At 39.7% G+C, this 24,224-nt stretch overlaps 2 protein-coding genes across 3 annotated transcripts in view; one reads left to right on the top strand and one right to left on the bottom strand.

Annotated features, from left to right (window-relative positions):
* The window catches only part of ATAD1 (ATPase family, AAA domain containing 1), a 33,044-nt gene extending 27,922 nt beyond the window's left edge, over nucleotides 1–5,122 (top strand). The window contains exons 8-10 of the mRNA XM_004680894.2: nucleotides 964–1,014; nucleotides 1,543–1,676; nucleotides 3,264–5,122. Coding sequence (XP_004680951.1) covers nucleotides 964–1,014; nucleotides 1,543–1,676; nucleotides 3,264–3,384 — 306 coding nt within the window. The 3' untranslated portion in view covers nucleotides 3,385–5,122. The remainder of the gene's footprint in view (nucleotides 1–963; nucleotides 1,015–1,542; nucleotides 1,677–3,263) is intronic.
* Nucleotides 5,123–13,648: 8,526 nt separating this feature from the next.
* The window catches only part of PAPSS2 (3'-phosphoadenosine 5'-phosphosulfate synthase 2), a 76,577-nt gene continuing 66,001 nt past the window's right edge, over nucleotides 13,649–24,224 (bottom strand). For both annotated transcript variants that reach the window (XM_012723943.1, XM_004680893.2), the window contains 4 exons: nucleotides 19,447–19,582; nucleotides 17,110–17,378; nucleotides 15,868–16,097; nucleotides 13,649–14,495 (listed from right to left, as the gene is read on the bottom strand). In XM_012723943.1, coding sequence (XP_012579397.1) covers nucleotides 14,354–14,495; nucleotides 15,868–16,097; nucleotides 17,110–17,378; nucleotides 19,447–19,582 — 777 coding nt within the window. In that variant the 3' untranslated portion in view covers nucleotides 13,649–14,353. The remainder of the gene's footprint in view (nucleotides 14,496–15,867; nucleotides 16,098–17,109; nucleotides 17,379–19,446; nucleotides 19,583–24,224) is intronic.

Raw genomic sequence — 24,224 nt, 5'->3', positions numbered from 1 at the left:
CATTGCTGAGGGGAGCAGCGGGCGGGTCAGGAGAGGTCTGCCTCGCCATGTGGATCTCCTCCGGGGCAGGCGGGAATGGAACTCATGCGGAAGCGGCTTTAGATTCTCAGTGTTGTGCTTTAACCCGCTGCGCCACCAGGGAGGGCCTGCACTGTTTTACTTTTATTTATTGCATGAGTATGATGTCAATATTTGTGATTAAAAATTCGTACGTTATATTTTTTAAACAAATATCAAATTAATATTGATACTTAATGCTCTTGAGTTGTAGAAACAACAGAGTTTGATTTGGTTTTTGAGATCATTTGATTGTATACTCATAACCAGCTCAGTTTATTTTAGTGGTTGTGGAAATAGGGATGAGTGCTGCTATAATAATTTTAAGATGTATTTATACTTATTGTATGTGTAAGATATTCTGTAAAAGCTTCTCTTTGTTATTATAATATGAGGGTCACTGCAGAGAAAGCATATAACTAATAGAATATGAATACTAATTAAAAATTTACTAATATAAACTAGTGAACATGGGAGTACAATGTTATACTGGAGCAACTGAAAGGAATCACTGCCATCTCTTCTAATTAATGGCAAAAAGTGAATGCCTATGAGTTAGCAGAAGTTTCCTAGAAAGGAAAAAAAGACTGCAAAGCTATAAAGGAAAGGCATGTTAGCCATAGGTGTTTATTTATTAACTCAAAAAATATTTAAGGTATGTTATTCCCAGACACTGTGTTTTAGGCACAGAATATTCAGAGTAGAAAATACATATATGTATACAATTTAATAGGACAACAACTGTAAATTATTTGTCTAGAATTTGTATCTTGTATTAGCCACCTAGTTTCCATGACTTTATCAAAATTCTGTCATTTCCTATATGTATTATCAGTTTAAATATTAAGAAAACTAGTTAATCCTTTTTTTTTTTTTAATACTAACTGGCAGTTTTCCTGGTTTTAGGCACTAAAACAAAGAGAAGCAATCCTGAAACTCATTTTGAAAAATGAAAATGTAAGTAGGAAATTTTCCCTACTCTATTAAATGTGATGCTAATGTCAAAAAAATTGTTTCAGAAAAATGATATATTGTAATTGACTAAAAGATAGCCTACTTTTTTTTTAAAAGATTTATTTATTATTTATGCATACAGAACTGGGGTCCAGGCCAGAGGTGTGGGGAGTAAGAGGATTCATCAGATATAGAGCGGGGAGCAGAACAGGTAGATTGAATGAAATACACTGTTTTAGGGGCGCAGCAGTGAGACAAGAGATGTCTTCTGCGCCATGTGGGTCAGCTCCCTGGCTGGGAAGCCATAGTGGCTGGCGATAGCTTGATAGCATCGAGACTTAACCCCCTGCACCACCAGGGAGAACCACATGTCAAATTTTAAACTTTTTTGGTTAAAAATCCTTTAGAAACTGAAAATTCTTTTAAGTAATTCTCCCATGCTGTTCCAATATAACTTAATTCTAAGACATGTCTAGATAAATCCTTTGTAGTATATATTTGTTTTTTAAGCATGTTTTATATCTGTTTAAGGTGGATAGGCATGTGGATCTGCTGGAAGTTGCCCAGGAAACCGATGGGTTTTCAGGAAGTGACCTGAAAGAGATGTGTCGGGATGCTGCCCTCCTCTGTGTTAGGGAATATGTTAATTCTGCATCCGAAGAAAGGTATGTGTATTCCTAGTTGATGTCTTTATCAAGATATTCTAGAGCTTTTATTTGAGTTTCATTTCTTTCAATTTATAATAACAAGTCTGCTTAGGTAATGTAAGGTAAATTGGAATTAATGGTACTCCCAACTTTATTGCCTTTTCTTTTTTTTGGGAGAACTGAACATGGGGTGAAAGGGTATCATGGGCAAGATCTGGAATAAAGAGGAAGAAATAAAATTTGACTTTCCCTTGAAAACCACAAGTTGGGTTTAAAGAATGTAGTCATAAAATTAGGTTTGCCCTTCTTTACTGGATAAACCTATTTCAATAAAGATACTAGTGAATAGAAGAAATTCAATGCCGATGTGCCATGTTCCTCAGAAGACCACTTACCCTGAACCGGAGTAACACTGCATTTCTAACCCTCTAACCAAGAGTTCCTTGATTCTTTGTGAAGCATTGTATTTTGGAGGGTTGTGATGAATGAGCTTTCTAGTGCTTGCCCCTTTGTTTCTCAGTCTCCTTCCTTGGCCTACGAGGCTTTCATTCCAAGTGACCCTGTGGCGTTCATGTGTCTTAAGTATCCAGAGCATTGTCACAGCAGGTTTCACCAAAAAGTTTCTTTTGGTTTAAAAAGGTTTGCCTGAAAGCAATATTATTAACCAGTAGCTGTGTATGCACCTAGTTTCTGGACCTATTTTTTGTGTTACTTTTAGTCCCATTGTGGGATCACTTAATTTATCTGTTGACAGCTAACATGGTGGGGGAAAAAATGGTAATATTTTTGATGTCTGTAGCCAAAAATCTGTCTTCCCAAGGTTTTTTACTTACATAGAAGATTGAGGCGATGAAAATTCTATGAATAAATGTTGCTTAAGTAATTTGTGTTAATAATGAGAGCCTAGTTTTTCTGATCTTTTCAGGCCCCTGAAAATACTAAATATTTTATTATAATTTCAGTATGAGTAATCTGACATATAACCTTTGGGTTGTCATGACCTTATAAACAGGATTTTGTTTCTCGATCACTGAAATGATGAGGATTATTTATATTTGTGTGTGTGTGTATGAAATTATGAGGATTTTATATATATTAATAGGAATTATTTTAAAATTTTTATTCATTTTTGCTTAGAAGAATTGGGGTGTAGGCCAGAGGTGTGGGGGGCAGTGGGGAGCATTCACTAGAGACAAAGTTGGGAGCTGAATAATAGTGGGATCTATTGAAATACATTGCTGAGGGGAGCAGCAGGCAAGACGGCTCTCAAGGTGATAGCCCTGAGACTTAGTGATTATGCCACCAGAGAGACTCCCAATAGTAAAGGAATTTTACTTTTTATTTCATCAAAAGGTGAACATATACATACATGAATGCTAGTTTTTAAATCTAGTTTTCATGGTGATAAACTTTTGATTTCTTTATGGGCATCTTATAGCCATTTAGATGCACTAACACACATTTCTATAATGTCTATTTATACAGTGCGATGTTCTGTACTTACATTCTTAAAGTGAAATATTTTAGTTACCATAACTGAAATGTTTATAGTCCATGTTTATTCTAAAGTTATTTCAATATTTGGTGCTTTTGTTTGCATTTCAGCCGTGATGAAGATGAAATTCGGCCTGTGCAACAACAGGACCTGCACCGGGCGATTGAAAAGATGAAGAAATCAAAGGATGCAGCATTTCAGAATGTTTTAACACATGTTTGTTTAGATTAAGAGTAAAGATCATTTGTACAGTTCAATGTGACCTAGTTTGATGTACCCATTCATCAGTAGTGGAAAAGAATGGAGGAGTGTTCTTTAACAGTGAGGGAGTTACATGTTTATCACACTGGTTTTATACTCTGAATTCTAAGTTATTGAGATAGAGTTGTTATGTAAGCTGTTACTACTTGTCAGAAATCATGAGGAGGAACAATTTAATCCAGCCTGAGTGTGGGTACTTGTGTTTGACCTCTTTAGCCATATGTTGCAACCTTATAGCGTCTAAGCTGGTCTTAAAAGTAATAAGTGATTCATGGAGTCATTAGTGAGAAATGGGGTGTGGCTAAGTGCTGGTTTCTAGCTCTGTGTGTGTGTGTTAAGTGTATATATTCACACATTTTATATTGACATTCTGTAGATACGTTTGAATACAGAAACTTTTTTTTATCCTAACTACTGAATCAAAAGTACCAAATAGTTGGTATAGCTAAAGTTAAAATTTGAGGTTGTGTCTAAAAGGTAAAAGGTGCAGTGATTCAGTGATTTCCAATTATCATTTGTTTCAGCTTTTTTTTTTTTTTTTAAGTTGAGCATCTCTGCAGTTAAATAGTTGAATACTGAATACTTAGATGCGGCTCAGTTATTGTGGTGATCAGGATAGTGAAACAGCCACTTGTTCAGTTGTCAGCAGTGACTGGTTCTTGAGGTAGTTGTGAGATCAACACTGATGTTATCTTTCAAAAGAGTAACATAGAGACATTTTATATAGTTGCTGTTGTGAAGTGGATTGAAAGCCTCTCACAAAAATGAGAGTTTTTTGAAAAAACCCAGTGCCATTCAGTACACATGACATGTGATTTTCCTTTCTTCAGTTACTGTAACATAGTTCTGCCGTAATCATTGTTTTGTAATGTTATTTCAAAGTTATGTGTTCTTTAGTTAAGAACAAGTGTAATGTGATCATCAGACATGAAATGTTAGTTTAAAATAAGTGGCTTTTACTCTGTGTTCTAAGAATACTCATTTTGTAACTTTAATTTTTAAGCCTTTTTTTAAAAGCATATTACAAATTGTACCCCGGTTAGTACAGATGATACACACCAAAATTCCTGTCTGTAGTCATTTGATTCTATGTGCACTATGTAAGTTTTTTTTTTTTTTTTTTGTTTTGTCCAAAATTTCACTAACCAGAATTTTCTTACAAGCACTTAAATACCCAGCATGAGGAACATGACACACTGCGATACTGAGGTGCCATCGGAGTCATCAGAAAGATTATGTTTCGTGGTCGTGGTTTTTTTGTATACTTTGAAAACTCAACCTCTTCATGAGTCATTTGATTGATTTCTTTGATAATATATCACGCACTGAAATACTGGTTATATTTTCCTTTCAATTGTGTTGACTGGCAGGTGGTGTAGAGGTTGCCGGAGAACACTTAGTTAACAAAAAAAAGCAAGTTTTGAACAATTGTGAAAATGATTGATCTTGAATGCAAAGCAAAGAATACCAAAAATAAAAATTTCATCTCCATTTTTAATAACTATTATGCTATTATTTTATAAATGTGTAATAAAGAGGGTCCCTCTTTATTGATTTTTCTCTATTCCTGATTCTTTGGGTTACATAAAAATTTCTGGGTGTTGTAGGGTTTTTTCTCCCACGTTTATCAAACTTGCCCTTACACTGTTTTTGTCTTGCTGTGTGATTTCATTTTAGTCTTACTGAATTGGTTGGTTGAAAGTAAGGGGTGCTGTCTCCCTCATGTCTTTTATCTTCTTTTAATTTAAGAATATGTAATAGTAATTAAGTTTATCATTTATTATTTGTTATCAAGTGATGTTAGAGAAATACACTAATCCCAGCAACCATGATTCATCTCAGCATTTTGAGGATTTAAAGTAACTGAGCGATGTATACCTGTTGACTGTGCTCAGTTTTTGAGCATTTTCCATGCTTAATCCATTTCCATAATTTCTAGACCTGCACCCTAAGGATTGAAATAATCCTTCACTTGTGTGGTGTGAATCTAAGTTCTCATTGTTCAAAGATTCCTGTTAAGTCTTGTGTCTCAAGTTATTCTCAAGCCTTTTTAAGTAAGAGTTTAGTAGCTCATTTGAATCAATCCAGTATCTCTATATTTCTGTGTTATTCTCCCAACTCGCTCCCTACTCCTCCCCTCCCTCCCCCTTGCAGAAGAGCTCAAAATTCACTGTGTTTTTAGAGCTGGATTGGAATGATTAGAATAATCTTACGGACCATAGTCATGTAACTTCACCTAGTAGCTATAACGTGTAAGTTTGATCTCTATTGATGCGTCAAGCCTTCAGTGTGTTAATATAAAAATGACAGTATCTCTTAATGGGAATTTCTTTTTACTGGAATTGTGGTGTGGACAAAGGTTACAACTTTCTTCTGGATAAAGAGAAGTTGGGTGTTTTCAAATTCATTTTAGCTTCTCTTATGGTCAGAATATTGACTAGAATATTGACTTAGAATATGATTCTGCATGAACAAAACTTTTAAAGCCTTAAGAATTACACAATTTAGAATTGATAGAAATTTTTAAAGAGGACTCATTATTCAATTTGTAGATTTAATTATTAAAGACAGTCCCTTTATTGCTTCAAAAGTTAAAACTTTATAGGAAAAATCTAAGTTGGCCCCTTTATGAAATTGTAAGGAGATGTTAATGCACAAATGCCAGATGCAAATGAGAACAAACAAAAACCACAGTGTGAAAAAAAATCCTCAGTAACACTGGTGTAAATTTTATATAGTTAGTACTAACAGTGCATGTTGGTCTCATTACTGAAGCACTGAACTAGGAGAATACTTTTATGATTGTTTAATATTTATAGTTATAAATAAGACACTTATAGTTTGAATCTTTCATGCTTTGAAATACAGGTCTAGTGAATATTACTGCCATCATGGAATGCATTACAAAAACAGATTTGTGACTTGTAACATCTTCATTTTAAAACCAGAGGTAAATAACAGTAGCAAAGATACAGAAACAATCTGAATACCCAGAAACCTATGAGTGCACCAAGATTTGTGTATACATACACACCTACATACATGGTAAAATACTACTTAGCAATCAAAAAAGTTAAACTCATGCTATTTGTGGCAACTTGATGGAAGTGGAAAGGATTGTGACAAGTGAAAGGCCAGAAGGAGAAAGTGGCACTTATGTGTGGAATATAGGGAAACCTAGTAAAGTACAAAGTATAAAACCAATAATTGAAAACTGATCATAGAAGGAGGTTTACAAGAAAGGACTGGGAAAACTCCAGGGATAAAGCACAATGGACTATGGAACTATGGGTGCTTTGGTGGTGAGAAACAAGATACTCAAATAGGGGTGGTTATATATCACCCAGTAAAGCAAATTCCTTTGTCTGAGGGAGACAAGTTTTGTCAATAGGCCATAGCCATACCATAAGAGGACCAGTTAGGGTTTTATTGCAAGTAACCAACTCTTAACTGATCTAAGCATTAAGAATTGATTGAAAGATCATGAGGTCAAGGGGGAAGTAAAGGAATAAATGTTACTTTTATATAGTAACTGGATTGTCTTTCCAACTGTCTTTAAATTGCCTCCTTCAAGACTCAAAATTCTGAAGGTGAAGGTGTAAACCAGTTTAAAAATCACCCCTTGCAGTCCTCTGTGACTCTAAGCAAATGACCCTCCAGAATGCTTGGCTTAAGTGGTTTAAGAACAAGTTTCTGGATTTACTAACCTGACAAGTTTAATAGAGAAGGAGAGCAACATTTGATCAAAATAGGAAAGTGGGAAGTGGGTGGAAAAACAAAACAGCAAATGATCATAGGTGGGCGCTAAATGAAGGTACTTAATTGGGTGTCCTGGAGCGTGCGACAGTCACAGTACAACCTTCAGGAACTGCTTGGTCTGATCCACACTTGGGCTGATGGAGTACTACCAAGCTTGTTCAATCAGGTTATCACTTTCTAACATAATTTGTTATGTTAGATTTAAAGACCCCAGGGACTGGTTTTATATTTTTTGGCCAGGGAGTTCAAGTTTTGGGGGTTTTTTAGATTTGTTTATTCATACAAAGAACTGGGGTGTCGTCAGAGGTGCAGGGAGTAGGGTGGGGGCTGGTGAGAGGATTCACCAGGGATAGAATAGGAAGCAGAATAGGTGGATCTCTGAAATGCACTGCTGAGGGGAGTAGTGATTGAGACGAGTTATCTGCTTCACCATGAGGGTCAGCTCCCTGGAGGGGCATCAAGCATGCTGCAGTGGCTACAGCTTCATAGTGCTGAGAGGTAACCCACTGCTTTCCTGAGACTGTTGACCCAACCCCTCCCCTTCTGTGCAGCAAGCTTTCAATGTTAGCAGACAGTATTTGAGCTGGGGAGGGCTGCAAGTTGAGATGTTGATGGTTCTCTCCCTTTGTTCAGTTGTGACATGGTTCTGGCATCCAGTCACCATGAGAACATACAAGATTCAGCCTCTGCCTTTTTCTACAAAATCCTAGGAATGCGGATTGTGTAGCCTGAAGTTTTGTTTTTGAAGGTGATGTTTCCCGATTTCAATCGCTAGTATCTGACTCCATCTATGTATGGCAGTGCTGTTCTTCCACGTGTACATCCAGGCCCCGGAGTCTGCTCCCAGGGTAAAAAAGTACCAAGGCTCTGCTCACCTCTGAGAGTTTATTTCTCTTTGAAAATCAGTTTATAAAGAATTCCTTGCATGTACTGTCATTTGCTAGCCTCATAGAAAAATATTTTTATTTTGTCTGGATTTTTCTTCTTAATGGGTAGTAAAAGTCTTACATCCTTCCATAGTCTAGTAGAAGACATTATGCAGGAATTTATTGTAAGTCATGTAAAGTTCACTCTCAACTTCATAGGTTTCAGTCCCAGCTGTGGAACTTTTACAATGTCAAATTTTAACAGGGCAAGGTAGCCTTGGGAAAAATCCTTTACTTTGTGGGCATTTGTTCCCTTGTCTGTAAGAGGAATCCTAATTTGTACTTTATCTGGGATTGCTTTCAGACTATATGAAATGCTTTGAAACTTGAGTATGATTAGGTGATGTCCTCATTTAACATTTCTTGGCTGCTGTTTCCTAACTTGTACAATAACAGAAATGCTAAAATACATGTGCTTTAGATTCCCATCAGTTTTCACTAACACCACACTGGCAGCAACTACCATCTTGGCCATGACAGGGTTCTCAGCAACACTACCACTCACCAGGGCTTCTACATGGGGTAGCTTTCTTAGCTACTAGTCAATGCATTTAATAGGCACAAACTGAAACATGTCATCAGGTAGACAAGTAGAAGACACTTGATTGTACTTAGTGTTTTCTGTGGATTAATCGTGTTTTTTTGGATCTGTTGGAAATGTAAACTTTATTTGTTTTAAAGATTTATTTATGCATATAAGAACTGGTGTATAGGTTAGAGATGCAGAGGTGTGAAGAGTATTCACCAGAGACAGAGAAGTAGTAGAACAGGCAGATAGACTGAAATACACTGTTAAGGGGAGCAGAGGGTGAGCCAGACGTCTGCTGTGCCATGTGGGTCACCTCCCTGCCTGGGGATTGAACTTGTGCTGCAGTGGTTGCAAATAGCTTTCACAGTGCTATACTCTAACCCTCATTTCTTGTATGCATATTGCATAAAAATAAACAAATCTTAAAAAGAAAAATTTGAGGTTAGGCTAGATCATACTACCTCTTTAGTGGTTGATGGATTAATTTCTTCCATAAATGTGCAGAATATTTGGTAAATATGTAATGGTGTGATATCCATAAAAAGGGAGAGGTTCCAGGTCCCCTGCCCTACCCAAGGAAGGGTAGAGCTGAGCAGGGAGGTGAAGCTAGAAAAGGACTGAAGAAAGAAGGCAGAAAAGTGAAGAGAGTTGGAGAAAGAAGTCTGGAGGAGATTCCTTGAGAAGAGAGACGTGAAGAGGAAACTATTCTTGCTTCTTTGCCCTGGTCTAGTATCAGGGACTTGGGACGCAGGAGACTCTTGAAACAGACCTGGGGTGAGAGACCTGTGGAGGATCACCTTCATCTTAATTTTGATTTTTCTCTTTTCCTTCCAGACTTACCTGGTCTTTCTGTCCCTTTTTTTTTTTTTAAGATTTATTTATTTTTGTGCATACAGAACTGGGGTACAGGCCAGAGGCTCAGGGGCAGTGAGATGCTTCACCAGAGACAGGGTGGGGAGCAGAATAGGCAGATCGGTGAAGTACACTGCTAAGGGGAGCAGCGGGCGGGTCAGGAGAGGTCTGCCACGCCATGTGGTCACCTCCGGGGCAGGCAGGAATCGAACTCATGCGAAAGTGGCCTTAGCTTGCCAGTACTGTGCTTTAACCCGCTGTGCCACCAGGGAGGGCCATCTGTCCCTTTTTTATAGGTCCCCACCAACTGGTGCCTGAGAGAGGCTCATGGCAAGCTTTCAGGCCTCAGCTGCCCTCCTTTGGGCCAACCTTGTTTGGTTACGCATTTGTCCACAGGGGATGGGCAACTTTGGGTGCTTGCTGTTGAAGCCACATTCTCTTTTCTCACTGGCACATTAACTGTACTAGTGTTTCTTTCCCATTGTATTAAAATCATTTTCCATTGAAAGTCTTGAGCACTAGAGTGATTTTGTCTTTATGTGGTGGATGTCAGAACTCACTTAGAATGGGTGAGTTTGAGGGCCCCAGGACGCCTCTCCTCCCTGCCTGATAACAAATATACTCAGTCCAATTTTCTACCTAGCTTCTAATACCAGACCTATTGGAGTCATTTTCATGAAAGTAATACAATTTTTTAACCTCTTAGTGGAACTTTATTTTTGAAATATTTGTGGAAAACAGGCTTATACAGTAAACACAAGTCAAGATTTTTCATTGCCACACAATTGTATGATACATTATTTTCTGCATGTCATATTAGTGAAATAGGGACAGAGCAGATTTAAGCTTCTGAAACAAGCCAACTATATTAAACAACTTTACAAAAGTGTATTTTACTAGTGGCAGCAATCGCAAATGTGCTAAGACATTAGTGGAGATGTTTGCTTATGCATTTAAGGTAGTAAGATTGCATTACTTTTAAAAACATTCTATAATATAGATTCTTCACAATGAAGACTGGCCTTCCCTCCAATTAATGCAAATGGAAAGGTCTGTAAAAATGACATTTAATGGTTGGGGGAGGGGTAAGGAAGAGTAGCTTGTGACAAAGGATAAGCCACTGAAAAATGATATGAAAGGCTTGTCTTTTAGTCATTAAGACTCCCTTGCATCCACCATTCGTTGCTGGCCCTAGAAAAGCATTTTTATTTTGTCTAGGTTTTTCTCATGTCAAACTAGAATGTCCAGATGGCCAATTATTTTTAGAAATTCAATAAAGCAAAATGACCAGTTATTTTTAGAAATAATGACCAGTTTTTTAAAAAATACATATTTTTAATTTTTAGAAATAATTATAATTTTAATAAAACAAAAAAAATCAAACAATTATCTGAAGTATATATTAAGAAGTGCTTATATATCATTTTCATTATTTGGTGAATACATATGATCAGTGACCCAATAATAATGAATATTCGCCATAGAATTAAATCCATGCTGGGGGGAGATAAATAAGTTGCTATGCTTTGTTATCTGTTTATAGTTGATTCTTGATAATTTATGCATGTTAGTGTTGGGGATGCTTAAATATGCTTAAGCCTGCGTCATTCAGATTCTCATAAACAACATTTCCTAGTTCATCAAACCTTTACACGTAAGCATAGTTGACCAATTTGGCACCATCTGATTTCCTAATTCCCTACTTAGAAGGAAAGAATGTTGAAGATTGGTGCTAAGCCTGAAAATCAGGAAGTAGAAAGGAAGAAGATGAGGAGGAAAACAAAGAATGCACGGTTCTGAAGTAACCAAGACAAGTTTCTCCTTGTAGGGAAGAGCTGGAAAGAAAGCTTATGTTGCTATGTTTATGAGGTCCACCAATATCTGACCAAATGATATGCTTGTTTCCAGAATTTTTTCTCACTGTCCTGTATACTCCTTCAGCACTACTTATACCTTCATGTATTTATTTATAAAGATTTATTTATGCATAAAGAACTGGGGTACAGGCCAGAGATGCAGGGATGAGAGGATTCACCTGAGACAAGAGTAGGGAGCAGAACAGGCAAATGTATTGAAGTACACTTTTGAGGGGAGCAGTGGGCAAGACAGGAGAGGCCTGCTGCGCCACTTCCCTGGCTGGGGATTGGGCTGAAGTGGCTGGGGGTAACTTCATAGAGCTGCACTTTAACCCCTGCAGCCCTCTCAGGGAGGGCTGTTTCTTACTATCACTAAGAAGTAAGGCTCTGAGAGGAAGGTGGGGAGCAACAAACAGCAACTTTGAATAGGTTATTGCACCAGTTTTATTAAGTGTGAGGACCAGAAGCAAGAATTTGCATGATGCCTTCAGGGCAGAAGGGAGCAGAGATTCTAGGGGCCGAGGAAAAACTCTGAAGGGCAGGGCTGTCTGAAGGCCACTGAACATCTGGGTAGAAGAGGTAGTTCCTGAAGTGTGGGAACTGCTGTGGATAAAACACAACAACTTCCAGTTTTGCTGGGGAAACACCTGGGACCGTTGGAAATAAAGAGAAAAAGGTCAGATTCTTGTTCAATGACATTGTAGGGTGAGGCTCCTGAGTCACCCTGTCAACTCCAAAAGCATCATTGCAGTGCCTGACTGAGCCCACGTGTCCTTGACATGGATAGCATGGTTTGTTTATTTTTATTTATTTATGCATACATAACTGGGGTGTAGGCCAGAGGTGTGGAAATGAGGGGTGGATGGGGGGGGAGGGAAGAGAGGATTCACCAGAGACACAGTGGGGAGCAGAACAAGTGGATCTACTGAAATTCACTGCTGAGGGAGCTGCAGTGAGACAGGATAGGTCCACTGTGCCACAGGAGAAGTCTGCTGTGCCATGTGGATAAGCTCTCTGGCCAGGGATTGAACTCATGTTGCAGTGGCTGGCGATAGCTTGATAGCACTGAGACTTTGAAAAAGGAGGCCCTGGGAGCATGGTTTTAAAAATGACAAGAAGGAAGGAAGCACACTCTTTAATGATGATCAGAAGGAAGAGTTGCTGCTGTTGTTTTTCTACAATTATAAAAGGTCACAAAGCCATCAATAGTCTGATCAATGCACTCTGACAGGCTAAGAAAAAAAAAAACTCAGCCTTTGTTTTGAGAAATTTATTAAAATAAGAATAAGCATCAGTTGTACACAGAAAGTCATTTGCACTAAACAAATAGAGCAGCAGAGCAGTTTTAAATATATTAAAAAATCACAAAATATATCGGTTAAGGCACTACATCCTGTCTCATGTTTTCAATAAATATGTTCTTTGTTAAAGAGCAGTAGTGAGTACCTCTGATTAAACTGGCTTAGGCACTATGCTATTTAAAGACAGTTAAACTTTGCTGTAACCCTTGTGTGCAATTCATTCTCAAAGGAACTTTCATTAGCTAAGAACGTTTCTTTTAAATCTGAGAATATGAAAAAAAAATCACAGTTTTTCTCTTTCCAGTTTAAGCCTCTTCCAGAGAGACCTACGTACAAAAGGTACTAGTTTCTTCATATTTTTCTCAGGACAAGGAATTATGCAGAAAGTATAAAAGCCACCCAGGAGGTAAAGAATTCAGAGGCTGGATGTTTCAACAGCGTAAGTCTTGGGGAATGTATTGTTTTCAACGGCAACAGATCAGTTGGGTTTAGAAAACTCTGGACCTTCCAGTTTGTAAGAAGACTGCTTTGTAGGGGCCTGACGTTCAAGAAGCTTTGTTAAGCATCTGCGGAGGCTGACTCCCTCCTGTGTTGTGAGGATAGATGACCCAGGTGGCTGGACTTTGTTCATGCCACCGTTACTTCCTGTAACGTGTTTCTGTTACAGTACCCAGCGGCTCACTGAACATGTACTTGAGTATTTCAATGGCTGGATTCAATGTGTCCTCAGTGCTTCAGTCTGATACTGTAAATTATTCTCAGCTGCAGATGTAATTGCTATCAGTGGGCATAGTCTCACTCTAGAAGTCCAGTGGTCAGAGCAAAGAGGAGAAAGGGAACTTTCCATAATATGGACAGATTGAACCTGGGCATGTAACTTCTCAGAGCACTCTGCCATTTAATTAAAGTCACTGTTAACTGGGAGTTATATCAGAGACAGAGCGGGGAGCAGTGGGTGAGAAAGAAGAGGTCTGCTGCACCAAGTGGGTCAGCTCACTGACCAGGGAATGAACACATGCTGCAGTGGCTGTGGAGAGCTTCATAGTGCTGTGCTTAACACCTTGCACCAACAGGGAGGCGCCTAACTGGAGTTACATTATTCATGGAAGGGCATTAAAACAACTTTTGTGGTAGAAGTAGGTTGCATTGGTCTCTGAGATTACATTCACATTTCACACATTCGTTTTCTCCAGTCAGTTCATTGTTCAGCACACAAGATATTGGGCTGTCAAGCTGTATACAGATTTGGAACAAAGTATTAGTAAGAATCTTGACATGAACCACACCTTGTTTAGGGCAAGTCTCAGCCAATTGTATAGAAAAGGCTGTTCATCTCATTTACTTATTTACTACTGGTATGATGTGGGGAGAGTGTGGTTGTCAAGACTTAACCTGGAAAATAGGCCTTGTGTTTTGGCCTGTAAACTAGACCTAAGACACAAGTTTTAGGAAATCTAGGACCTACCTGCTCAGATGCATGATTTTATTCTGAAACACCATTGCTTACACCTGACAAGATTTGGTCTTCAGTATGTTCAGTGTGACCTTTTTAAAAAACATATACTGAAGTTGACTTTAAATTACAGACACAATTTTATAAAATCCTAACTTTAAAATCAGTCATTGAGAAGCAATTGCATATAAAGCATCTAATCACAAAAATAGAAAAGGGATTCAAAGAGCACTTCAGTAAGAAAGTCTGGGGCTGAAGGGTAGTTAATTGTTCTTCTCTAGGGACCTGTAATAATCTGTCAGCACTTTCCACGCTTTAGGAGCCATGAAGCCATCAGGGGGATTTTCTCCTTCCCGGGCCAGCTTCCTCATCCGAGTTCCTGAGATGAAGTCAAACTGGTTGTGCCTGTCACAGGATAGCAACAGAAAAGGCAATGGAGGTAAGTGACTTTTATCTCGAAGATTCCAGGAGTAGAGTATGAAATCTTAGACCACATTATTTTCTTTCTGTAGAATGCTACATTGATAAAGTGGATGGTTCACTAGCTCTTCAGCTCAGTCAAAAAGAAACAATGGCAACAACCCATTTCAATATTTTACCTGCTCTGTTCATGGAAAGTACCTTCTTTCATTGGGCCTACTTTTTTTTAATTTAATATGTTTTTTTAAAGATTTATTTATTTAAGCCCTCCCTGGTGGTGCAGCGGATTAAAGCATAGCACTAAGAAGCTTAAGACACTTCCGCGTGAGTTCGATCCCCGCCTGCCCCGGAGGTGACCACATGGCGTGGCAGACCTCTCCTGGCCCACTCACTGCTCCCCTCAGCAGTGTACTTCGTCGATCTGCCTGTTCTGCTCCCCGCTCTGTGCCTGGTGAATCCTCTCACCCTCTGCATCTCTGGCCTGTACCCCAGTTCTGTATGAATAAATAAATAAATCTTTAAAAAAATTTATTTATTTATACATACAGAACTGGGGTACAGGCCAGAGGTTCTGGGGTTGGGGGGCGGTGAGAAGATTCACCAAATACAGAGTGGGAACAGAACAGGCAGATGTACTATAATACACTGCTGAGGGGAACAGCAGTTGGGTCAGGAGTGGTCTACTGTGCCATATGGATCACCTCGCTGACTGGGGATCGAACTCGTGCTGCAGTGGCTGTGAATGGCTCATAATTCTATCCTTCAACCAGGTGCGCCACCACGGAGGGCCCTCATTTGGCCTACTTTTGTGAACTTTGCACAATATAAATACTCACTGAAATCTCTTTTTACGTTGACTTCCTTTACTAAGTGTAAAGCAAACAGTGCCTGATCAAAAAATGTATGTGGAAAAGAGCTCTCTGGGCCATCTACTGTGCTAGAGGCTGTGCTACAACTGGAGGGAACATGAAAGGCCTTCAAGGGGCTCTCATTCCAATTCAAGTGCTAAGTGACATAAATCATTCACAAAAAAATAAATATTATTTCCACTAACAAGAGGTAGCTAAACAGTTTAAACTGTAGAGATAAAACACAGAACGGCTGTTACCAAGGGCTGGGGAGGGGGGTGGGGAGTTGTTTAATGAGCATTGAGTGTCAGATGTGCAAGATGAAAAAGTTCTGGAGAGCCATGTCACCCCAGTGGGAATATACTCAATGCTGCTGAATGGCGCACTTAAAAATGGTTAGAATGGCAATCATGCGTTCATGCATATAAGAGTTTTGCAAAGATACAGAACCTGCGTCACCATTGCAGTTGTACAGATACTGATGAAAGAATCTCCCCCTGAGAACACACCTTGCTGGATCATAGAAGTCCATGGCTTTTTTGGTTTTGTTGTAGGCAGCCACTCGGAATGGGATGATTTCCACAGAGGTGAGGCCAGGGGCCATGCTCAAGACCTTGCCCCCATGAGTGGGTTCGTACAAGTCCTTCTTGGTCTCAGGGTGGGGCATTCCTGCAGGGTCTCGGCCCACAATGTAGAAATTGGCCCCAGCCACCATCCGGCACCTGCAGTGCCACTGGACCTGGGGACAGGGGGACAGTCTCGTCATTTTCGTCACCACTGCTCACCAGTCTACAGCGATGCCTTTATTCTGCTTTAGAAGTAATTCAGCGATTGGGGCAATGGATCATGATTTCAGGAAAGCCAGTCAGTTGTGTCTGAGAGTTCATGCTTTCTTCATCATTCTTTGTTATATTGGGTAGGGTAGGAAATTCAACCCTTAGCAGCTGAGGTTATGTTTCCTAATCTCTCCAATCAGGCTATCAGAACAGCAGCCCGTGACCGTACTGTTCCACAGAACTATGTATATTTTACTTTCTAGTCTCTCCCTAATCAGAATAAATCACAGTTTAAAGGAAATTACAAACTCCAGTGCCCCTTATTTTCTGAATAAGTTAATTTTACCTGCTATGCAGACCTTGATTTGAGGTCCACATAATATTGGGACTGTCACATGAATTTGCCTTCTTTTACGTTCAGATAGAAATCTAGTGGGTTAGAGAGCAGAGCTAGAGAGCTGGAACTTTGATCTGGGTAAAGAACACTAATTTATTAAACTCAGTTTGGGGCACTTGGGGCTGAGACCCTTTCAATTAATCATACTCCTGCAAACTTGTTCCAATTCATTGCACACAGTATTATGATGAAAGGGAGCTATTAAGCTTTTAAAGAAAAACTTTCCCTTCTAATGTAGTTCACAGGGCAAAGTGAATCACTTAAGAGTTCCAAATCAGAACTTTGGAACTAAATATGAGTCTAGATAAAACTCACCGTCTAAACTAGGTAAGATGCATTATTGACCTCATTCACATGTGAGCCTCCATACTCTCAAAGGGGTTTATAAGAGGTTTGACAGTTCTAGCACTTTTATAAATACTAAATGGAAACGTAATTAAGTTAGATAAAGAAGACAGAATAGAAGATTACAAAATCTGCTCATGAGGAAGAAGGATCCCCAAAATTTATTTGCTTTTCTAAGCAGCGTTTGAGTCTACACGTCGGAGCCTGGTAGCCTAATTCAGGGACCTGCTCACCTCTGTGGGGCCAGCATATAACATGGGAGACGGGAAGATGGCAACGATGGTTGACTTGGGATCCAGGACCCCTTCCTCCAGCACAGCTGCGTGCTGCTTCATCCGCCAGTCCAAGGGCACATCATCATCCTTGGTCCAGCCACCCAGAGGGTGGAGCAGGAGAACTGGGTGCTTATAGCCTCTCTCCAGGAGCCGGCGGCGGGTGTCCTGCATCAACAGAGCATGGCCATTGTGGACAGGATTTCGCAACTGGAACGCAAACACTGCATCTAGGAATGGAAAGCATAAAAGTATGGTCAAAGAAATACAGTATCACTTGTTAACAAAAACAAAAAGGAGGCTCTCCCTACTGGCGCAGCAGGTTAAAGCACTGCACTAAGAAGCTAAACCACTTCAGCGTGAGTTCGATCCCCACCTACCCCCAGAGGTGACCCACATGGCATGGCAGACCTCTCCTGACCAGCCTGCTGCTCTCCTAGGTGCTTCATCAGTTGGCCTGTTCTGCTCCCCACTCTGTCTCTGGTGAATCCTTTTACCACCCCTGCACCTCTGGCCTGAACCCCAGTTCTGTATGCACAAATAAATAAACCTTGAAAAAAAAAAAAAACAAAAAGGAAAGATGCAGCTATGTTTATTGTTCAGAACACTTATTATTGATACATTTACTCGCTTTTGATAACCAGCTGGAGGATTCACCTGGGTCATTAGGGATTTAATCCAATGGTGCCAATCAATGCCAGACTGCTTAATTAGGGTGGACACAAAAGCAGGTAACTCCAAAGACAGAGCCGACTCACAAATGAAAAACGTTTGTTGCCTGGTCCCTTCCTGCCAACCAAGACTCAAGCAGGAGCTGGCAGTAAGTCCTCTTTCACTCTAGTCCCTGTCTCACTTACCCAGTGGGGTGGATAATAATGATGAGCAATGATTTTTGGAGTTTACCTACAGGTAAAAATTATTTCATCGTTTCTTTCTTTCTTTCTTTCTTTCTTTTTTTTAAGATTTATATATTTATGCATACAGAACTGGGGGTACAGGACAGAGGTGCAGGGGCGGTGAGAAGATTTACCAGATTTTTCAAGATTTATATATTTATGCATACAGAACTGGGGGTACCGGACAGAGGTGCAGGGGCGGTGAGAAGATTTACCAGAGACCGAATGGGGAGTAGAACAGCAGATTGATGAAGTACACTGCTGAGGAGAGCAGCGGGCAAGACAAAAAAGATCTGCTGTCACCTCCCTGGCCAGGGATTGAACACGTGTTGAAACAGCTGTGGCTAACTTCGTAGTGCTGTGCTTCAACCCTCTGCGCCACTGGGAGGACCCCATTTCATCTTCACTATAATCAAATTTTCAAAACTCCTCCACTTAGTGATGGACTTCTAAGAGCCTTAAGTTTTTTCCCTAGTTATGAAATGATTACTGTAAATCCATTATAGAAAACTTGCTAACTACTAACAAGCTCTAAATGAAAAGGGGAATCTTCCCCTATGCTTGGTCCAACTTTGTAGTATGGTCATCTGCACTTTGGCCCTCATGTTTCCAGAGACTTCTGCTTTACTCATCTGATTTATGCTACTTAGTCAACTTGGTTAAGTTTTAAAAAATCAATTACAGTTGACTCTTAAATAACTTGTAGAATCTCAGACCCCAGTCCCTCAACTCCCCACTCCTGTCTACACCCTCAGAAATCTAAGTATTATTTTTATTAGTGGTGAGGAGATAAATAAGGTCACAGTGCTGCAACATGAGCTCACTGAAATAGCATCAAGAGGTAGCTGCAAGTTATCACAGTCACACAGTATGCAATACAGTTTGTTATATGCAGTAAGGATTGCTTACAGTTGTCTTGAGTGCAAATAGTACCATGTATAGTCTGTAAGTATGTGTTTTTTGATTTTTCTTAACTTTTCATAATAGATTTGTGTATAAAGTAGTAAATGATAAAATAAACTATTATTTTCAAATCTCCACGTTTTCCAATATATATATTGAAAAAAGTTCATGTGTAGGTGGACCTGTGTTGTTTAAAAACATGTAGTTTGAGGGTCAACTGTATGGTTTTTTAATTTGTTTTTCCAAAATTAAATTATACACACTGTTCTGCAATTTGCATTTTAGCTTAAATACACATTAACTAGCTTTCTTTATCTGTGTGTATTTTAACTGCTGCATAATATTCCAACATATGGATGTTGCTGAACTCTACAAATAGCTTCCATTCAACAGAAGATGATTCCAGCTTTTTAAAATTATAAATATGCTTATACCTGATATCCTTTAATCACAGGGTGGTAAGGAGTACTAACAAATGCTCTATATCCAGCTTACATACCAGCATTCATTTCTTTAAATTTCTGTTTGAGCTCCAGTGGTGTCAGGCGGTATTGGTCTAATCCATCATTCCATTTTATTCTCTCTAGCACCTGAAGGTCTCCACCAACGAGCCAATCCCCACTTTCCATCACCATCTAGAAAGGTCAATAATAAAGTTGTTAGTGGTTAATAAAAATATTGATTCCTATTTTATCTGAAAATTTTTTCTTCGCTGGACTAATCTTGGGTTCCTGTTGAAAAACAATTTTCAATTCTCTAGCGTCTCTAGCAGTGTATTCCTCAAACTCTTTGGCCTCTCAATCCCTTCACAGACTTAAAAGTCATTGAAAATATCCAAGGAGCTTTTGTTTGTGATGATTTTACACACACACACACACACACACACACACATACGCATATATATGTAAATTTTATTTAGAAATTAAAGCCGGTAAAGTTATGGTATTTCTTTTTTTTTTTTTTAAAAGGTTTATTTGTGCATACAGAACTGGGGTACAGGCTAGAGGCTCAGGGGCAGTGAGAGGCTTCACCGAGACAGAGTGGGGAGCAGGACAGGCAGATCGACAAAGTACACTGCTGAGGGGAGCAGGGGGCGGGTCAGGCGAGGTCTGCCGCGCCATGTGGTCTCCTCCGGGGCAGGCAGGAATTGAACTCATGTGGAAGTGGCTTTAGCTTCTCAGTGCAGTGCTTTAACCCGCTGCGCCACCAGGGAGGGCCAGTTATGGTATTTCTTAATAACTATTTGTTAAATATAAAACTAATAATGATAAACCTATTACATATGAACATAAAGACATATATAATATTTTACTTTAGTCAATGGGCTGAGTCTGATTACTTTAGGCACAGACTTACTGCACCCCTCAGCAGCCTACTGATTGTCCTCAACCCTAGCTCCTCTACCCAATCCTTGTCCCCATGAAATGGGCCAGGAAGAGAATGACATTCACCCTGGGGCAGAGGGATGTGTTGGAAGTGCTACTTGCTAGGACCTGGTACTCAGACATCTTCATGCCAGAGAAAGTGGCCCTGAAGACTTGCCCCCAAATCCAGGTGCAGGAACCACCTCATACCACACTCAATAATTAACTCAAAATGGCTTAAAGACTTGGATTTAAAACCTGAAAGCATACAACACAGAAGAAAGCATAGGTAAAACATTACACAGACATATGCTTCAGCGATATATGTAACAGCAAGAGAACAAAAAAAGAATAAATATATTGAACTATATCAAACCAAAAAGCTTCTGCACAACAAAAAGAAAACAAATAATCCAATCAAAAAGTGGACAGAAGAGTTAAATAGGTGCTTCTCCAAGGAAGACAGACAGATGAACAGCAAGCACCTGAAAAAATAATCATCAATATTGTCAGGGAAATGCAAATCAAAACCACAATGAGATACCATATCATGCCTGTGAGAATAAAGGTTTTCTTAATTTGCAGTGACCAGAAGCACCCGAGCAACTAAAACACCAGTGCATTTGATACAACCAAATGCCACCAAAAAGTTAACAAAACTAAATCTTGAGAGAAAGGAGGGAAGAATATAATGCCGTAAACAGATGTTCCAATGTTTTAGCCAATACTTGCAACAGACAGTGTCTCAAGCTCACTCACGTTTCATGACAAACTAGTAGATGGCACTGAAAACTGTTTCAGGGCTGTGTGAACGGTGCCACTCATTGTCCTAGCTACATTAATTTAGTTAAAAAAAAAAGTAATGGTCGAGGCCTTCCTGTGGTGTAGGGGTTGAAGTCTAAGCACTATCAAGCTATTACTAGCCACTGAGACATGGGTTTGACCCCTGGTCAGGGAAGTGACCCACATGGCCCAGCAGACCTCTCCTGTCTCGCCCTCTGCTCCCCTCAGCAGTGTATTTCAGTGGGTCTGTCTGTTCTACTCCCCACTCTCTCTGATGATTCCTCTCACCCCAGTTCTTATCTGCATAAACAAATAAAATAAATTTTTAATATAAAATAATGTTCATAGGAGTAAACAGGCAATATGTGGTTTTTAATCATATTAGACTTCAAAACTGTGATCTCTTCTGATTGTATGCAACCTCTGCAGCGGTTCTTCTGTGATTAAATAGAGTATAAGCAAATCAGAGCAATTTCATATTTATCTAAAAAAATTATCTTTTGCTGGCAGTAAGCTACACTGAGACTTTACAACAAAATGTTTTTGGCTAAGGAGAGTGAGTGAAGGGACATAAAAGTACCGTAATCGGGCCCTTCCTGGTGGCGCAGCGGGTTAAAGCACAGCACTAAGAAGCTTAAGCCACTTCAGTATGAGTTCCATCCCGCCTGTCCCGGAGGAGATCCACATGGCGTGGCAGACCTCTCCTGCCCACCCGCTGCTCCCCTTAGCAGTGTGCTTCGTTGATCTACCTGTTCTGCTCCCCACTCTGTCTCTGATGAATCCTCTCTCCCTCTGCATCTCTGGCCTGTACCCCAGTTCTATATGAATAAATAAATAAATCATTAAAAAAAAAAGTACTGTAATCACCTGTAATTTATGGTTGGTACCCCTAACGGTAAGAGACCTTATACCATTGCTCTAACCCTGATGAAACTATAATCACTGTTGTTTATGTATACAGATGATAAATAAATCTTTTTTTCCTGGACTTGGCAGATATAATTACATTTAAATGGTTCTAGCATACACATATGTAAGCAAAGAGTGGGAATGTAAATTGGCACAGTGTATGTAGACCATAGTATGGTGGCTTTACAAAAGTTAAAATTAGATGTATGGATTGCTGGACTTGAACTAGCAATTCCACTTCTAGGTATCCACTCAAGAAATATAAAACACTAATTTTAAAAGATATCTAAACTTTATAGTCACTGCAATACTATTTATAATACTCAAGATAAGGAAACAGCCTGAATCCATTGACAAATGATTGAATAAAGAATTTTTGTACTGCTGTGAAGATAGGGTTTAGATATCTTTTTCAGTTAGTGTTTTTTACACATATATTAGAACACACACACTCATACATGCATATAGTGGAATAGTACTTACCTATAAAAAGACATACTGTTGTCATTTGTGACAACATGGATGAAACTGGAGGTGATTATTTGCTAAGCAAGTAAGTCAGATGGAGAAAGACAAATACCAGATTACTTCATTCACATACGGGGTATAAACAAAAGAAAGGAGCAAATAACATCAAACCAAAACAAAACCTTGGATTCTGATGGCAAAACTGAGGTGAACAGAGGTGAGAGCAAAAGTTGAAAAGGATCCAGTGGCTTGTAGTGAAGGGTTATTGGTGGTGGTGGCTGCAGTGATAACATATGTTTGATGACGGCCCTCCCTAGTGGCGCAGCGGGTTAAAGCACAGCACTATGAAGCTATCACAGTCACTGCGGCATGAGTTTGATCCCCTGCCAGGGGGGGGTGACCTTCATGACATGGCAGACCTCTCCTGACCTGACGGATTTTCCCCTCAGCAGTATACTTCACTCCATCTGCCTGCTCTGCTCCCCACTCTGTCTCTAGTGAATCCTCTCACCGCCCTGCACCTCTGGCCTGTACCAAAGTTCTGTATGCATAAATAAATAAACCTTAAAAAAAAAAAAGACGTGGTTGATGAGCTGTGAACCCACTCTCCTACAACATACACAGTGCTATTCACTAATGTTGCTTCAATAAAAAAAAATTTAATTAAATAATCCTTTAAAAAATGAGCAAAAAGGCCCTCCCTGGTGGCGCAGCGGGTTAAAGCACAGTACAAAGAAGCTTAAACCACTTCCGCATGAGTTCGATTCCCGCCTGCCCTGGAGGTGACCATATGGCGTGGCAGACCTCTCCTGACCCACCCGCTGCTCCCCTCAGCAGTGTACTTCGTCGATCTGCCTGTTCTGTACCCCATTCTGTCTCTGGTGAATCTTCTTACCCTCCGCATTTCTGGCCTGTACCCCAGTTCTGTATGAATAAATAAATAAATCTAAAAAAAAAAAAAGAGCAAAAGACTTGAGTGGACATTTTCTCAAAAATTATATACAAATGGCCAAGAGAAATAGGAGAGATACGCAGCATCATCATTTTTCAGAGAAAGGCAACCCACACACCAATTAGGATGGCTACTATCAAAAACAGAACAAGTGTTGGCAGGGATAGAATATAGAGGGTTTGTGCTCTTGGTGGCATTGTAAAGTGCCTGAACTGCTTGGAAAACAGTTGGAGTTTCTTTAAAAATTAAAACTAGAGAGCCTGGTAGCACAAGGGATTAAATCATGAAGCTATTGGCAGCCACTGCAGCAAGAGTTCTATCCCCAGCCAGGGAGGTGACCCACATGGCACAGCAGACCTCGCCAGTCTTGCCCGCTGCTCCTCTCAGCAGTGTGTTTCAGTAGAGCTGCCTGTTCTGCTCCCCACTCTGTCTCCAGTGAATCCTCTTACACCCCCCACTTCTGGCTTGCACCCCAGAGCATATTTGTATGCACAAATAAAAAAATTTTTTTAAAATATTAAAATTAGAACTGCCCTATGATCCAGTAAGCCCACTGTGGATTCATATCCAGATGAGTGGAAAGCAAGGTCTTAAGAGATGTTTATACCCATGTCTTTTCAGCAATTTGGATGGAGCTGGAAAAGAGATGAGCCAGAAAGAGAAAGAAAAATACCAGATGGCTTCACTCATAGCAGGAGTATAATGGACCAGGCAAGAAAATAACAAGAATAATGAGCAACCATATACCCGAGACATTTTGCAGGGGTGAAGTGGGGAATGGGATCAAAAACGGGGGTGTGG

This window comes from Condylura cristata, unplaced genomic scaffold, assembly GCF_000260355.1.
Source record: "Condylura cristata isolate star-nosed mole 26May11 unplaced genomic scaffold, ConCri1.0 scaffold00011, whole genome shotgun sequence".
Classification (NCBI taxonomy): domain Eukaryota; kingdom Metazoa; phylum Chordata; class Mammalia; order Eulipotyphla; family Talpidae; genus Condylura; species Condylura cristata.
Note: the sequence above shows the minus strand (reverse complement) of the source record. Positions and strands in the feature narration are given on the sequence as shown.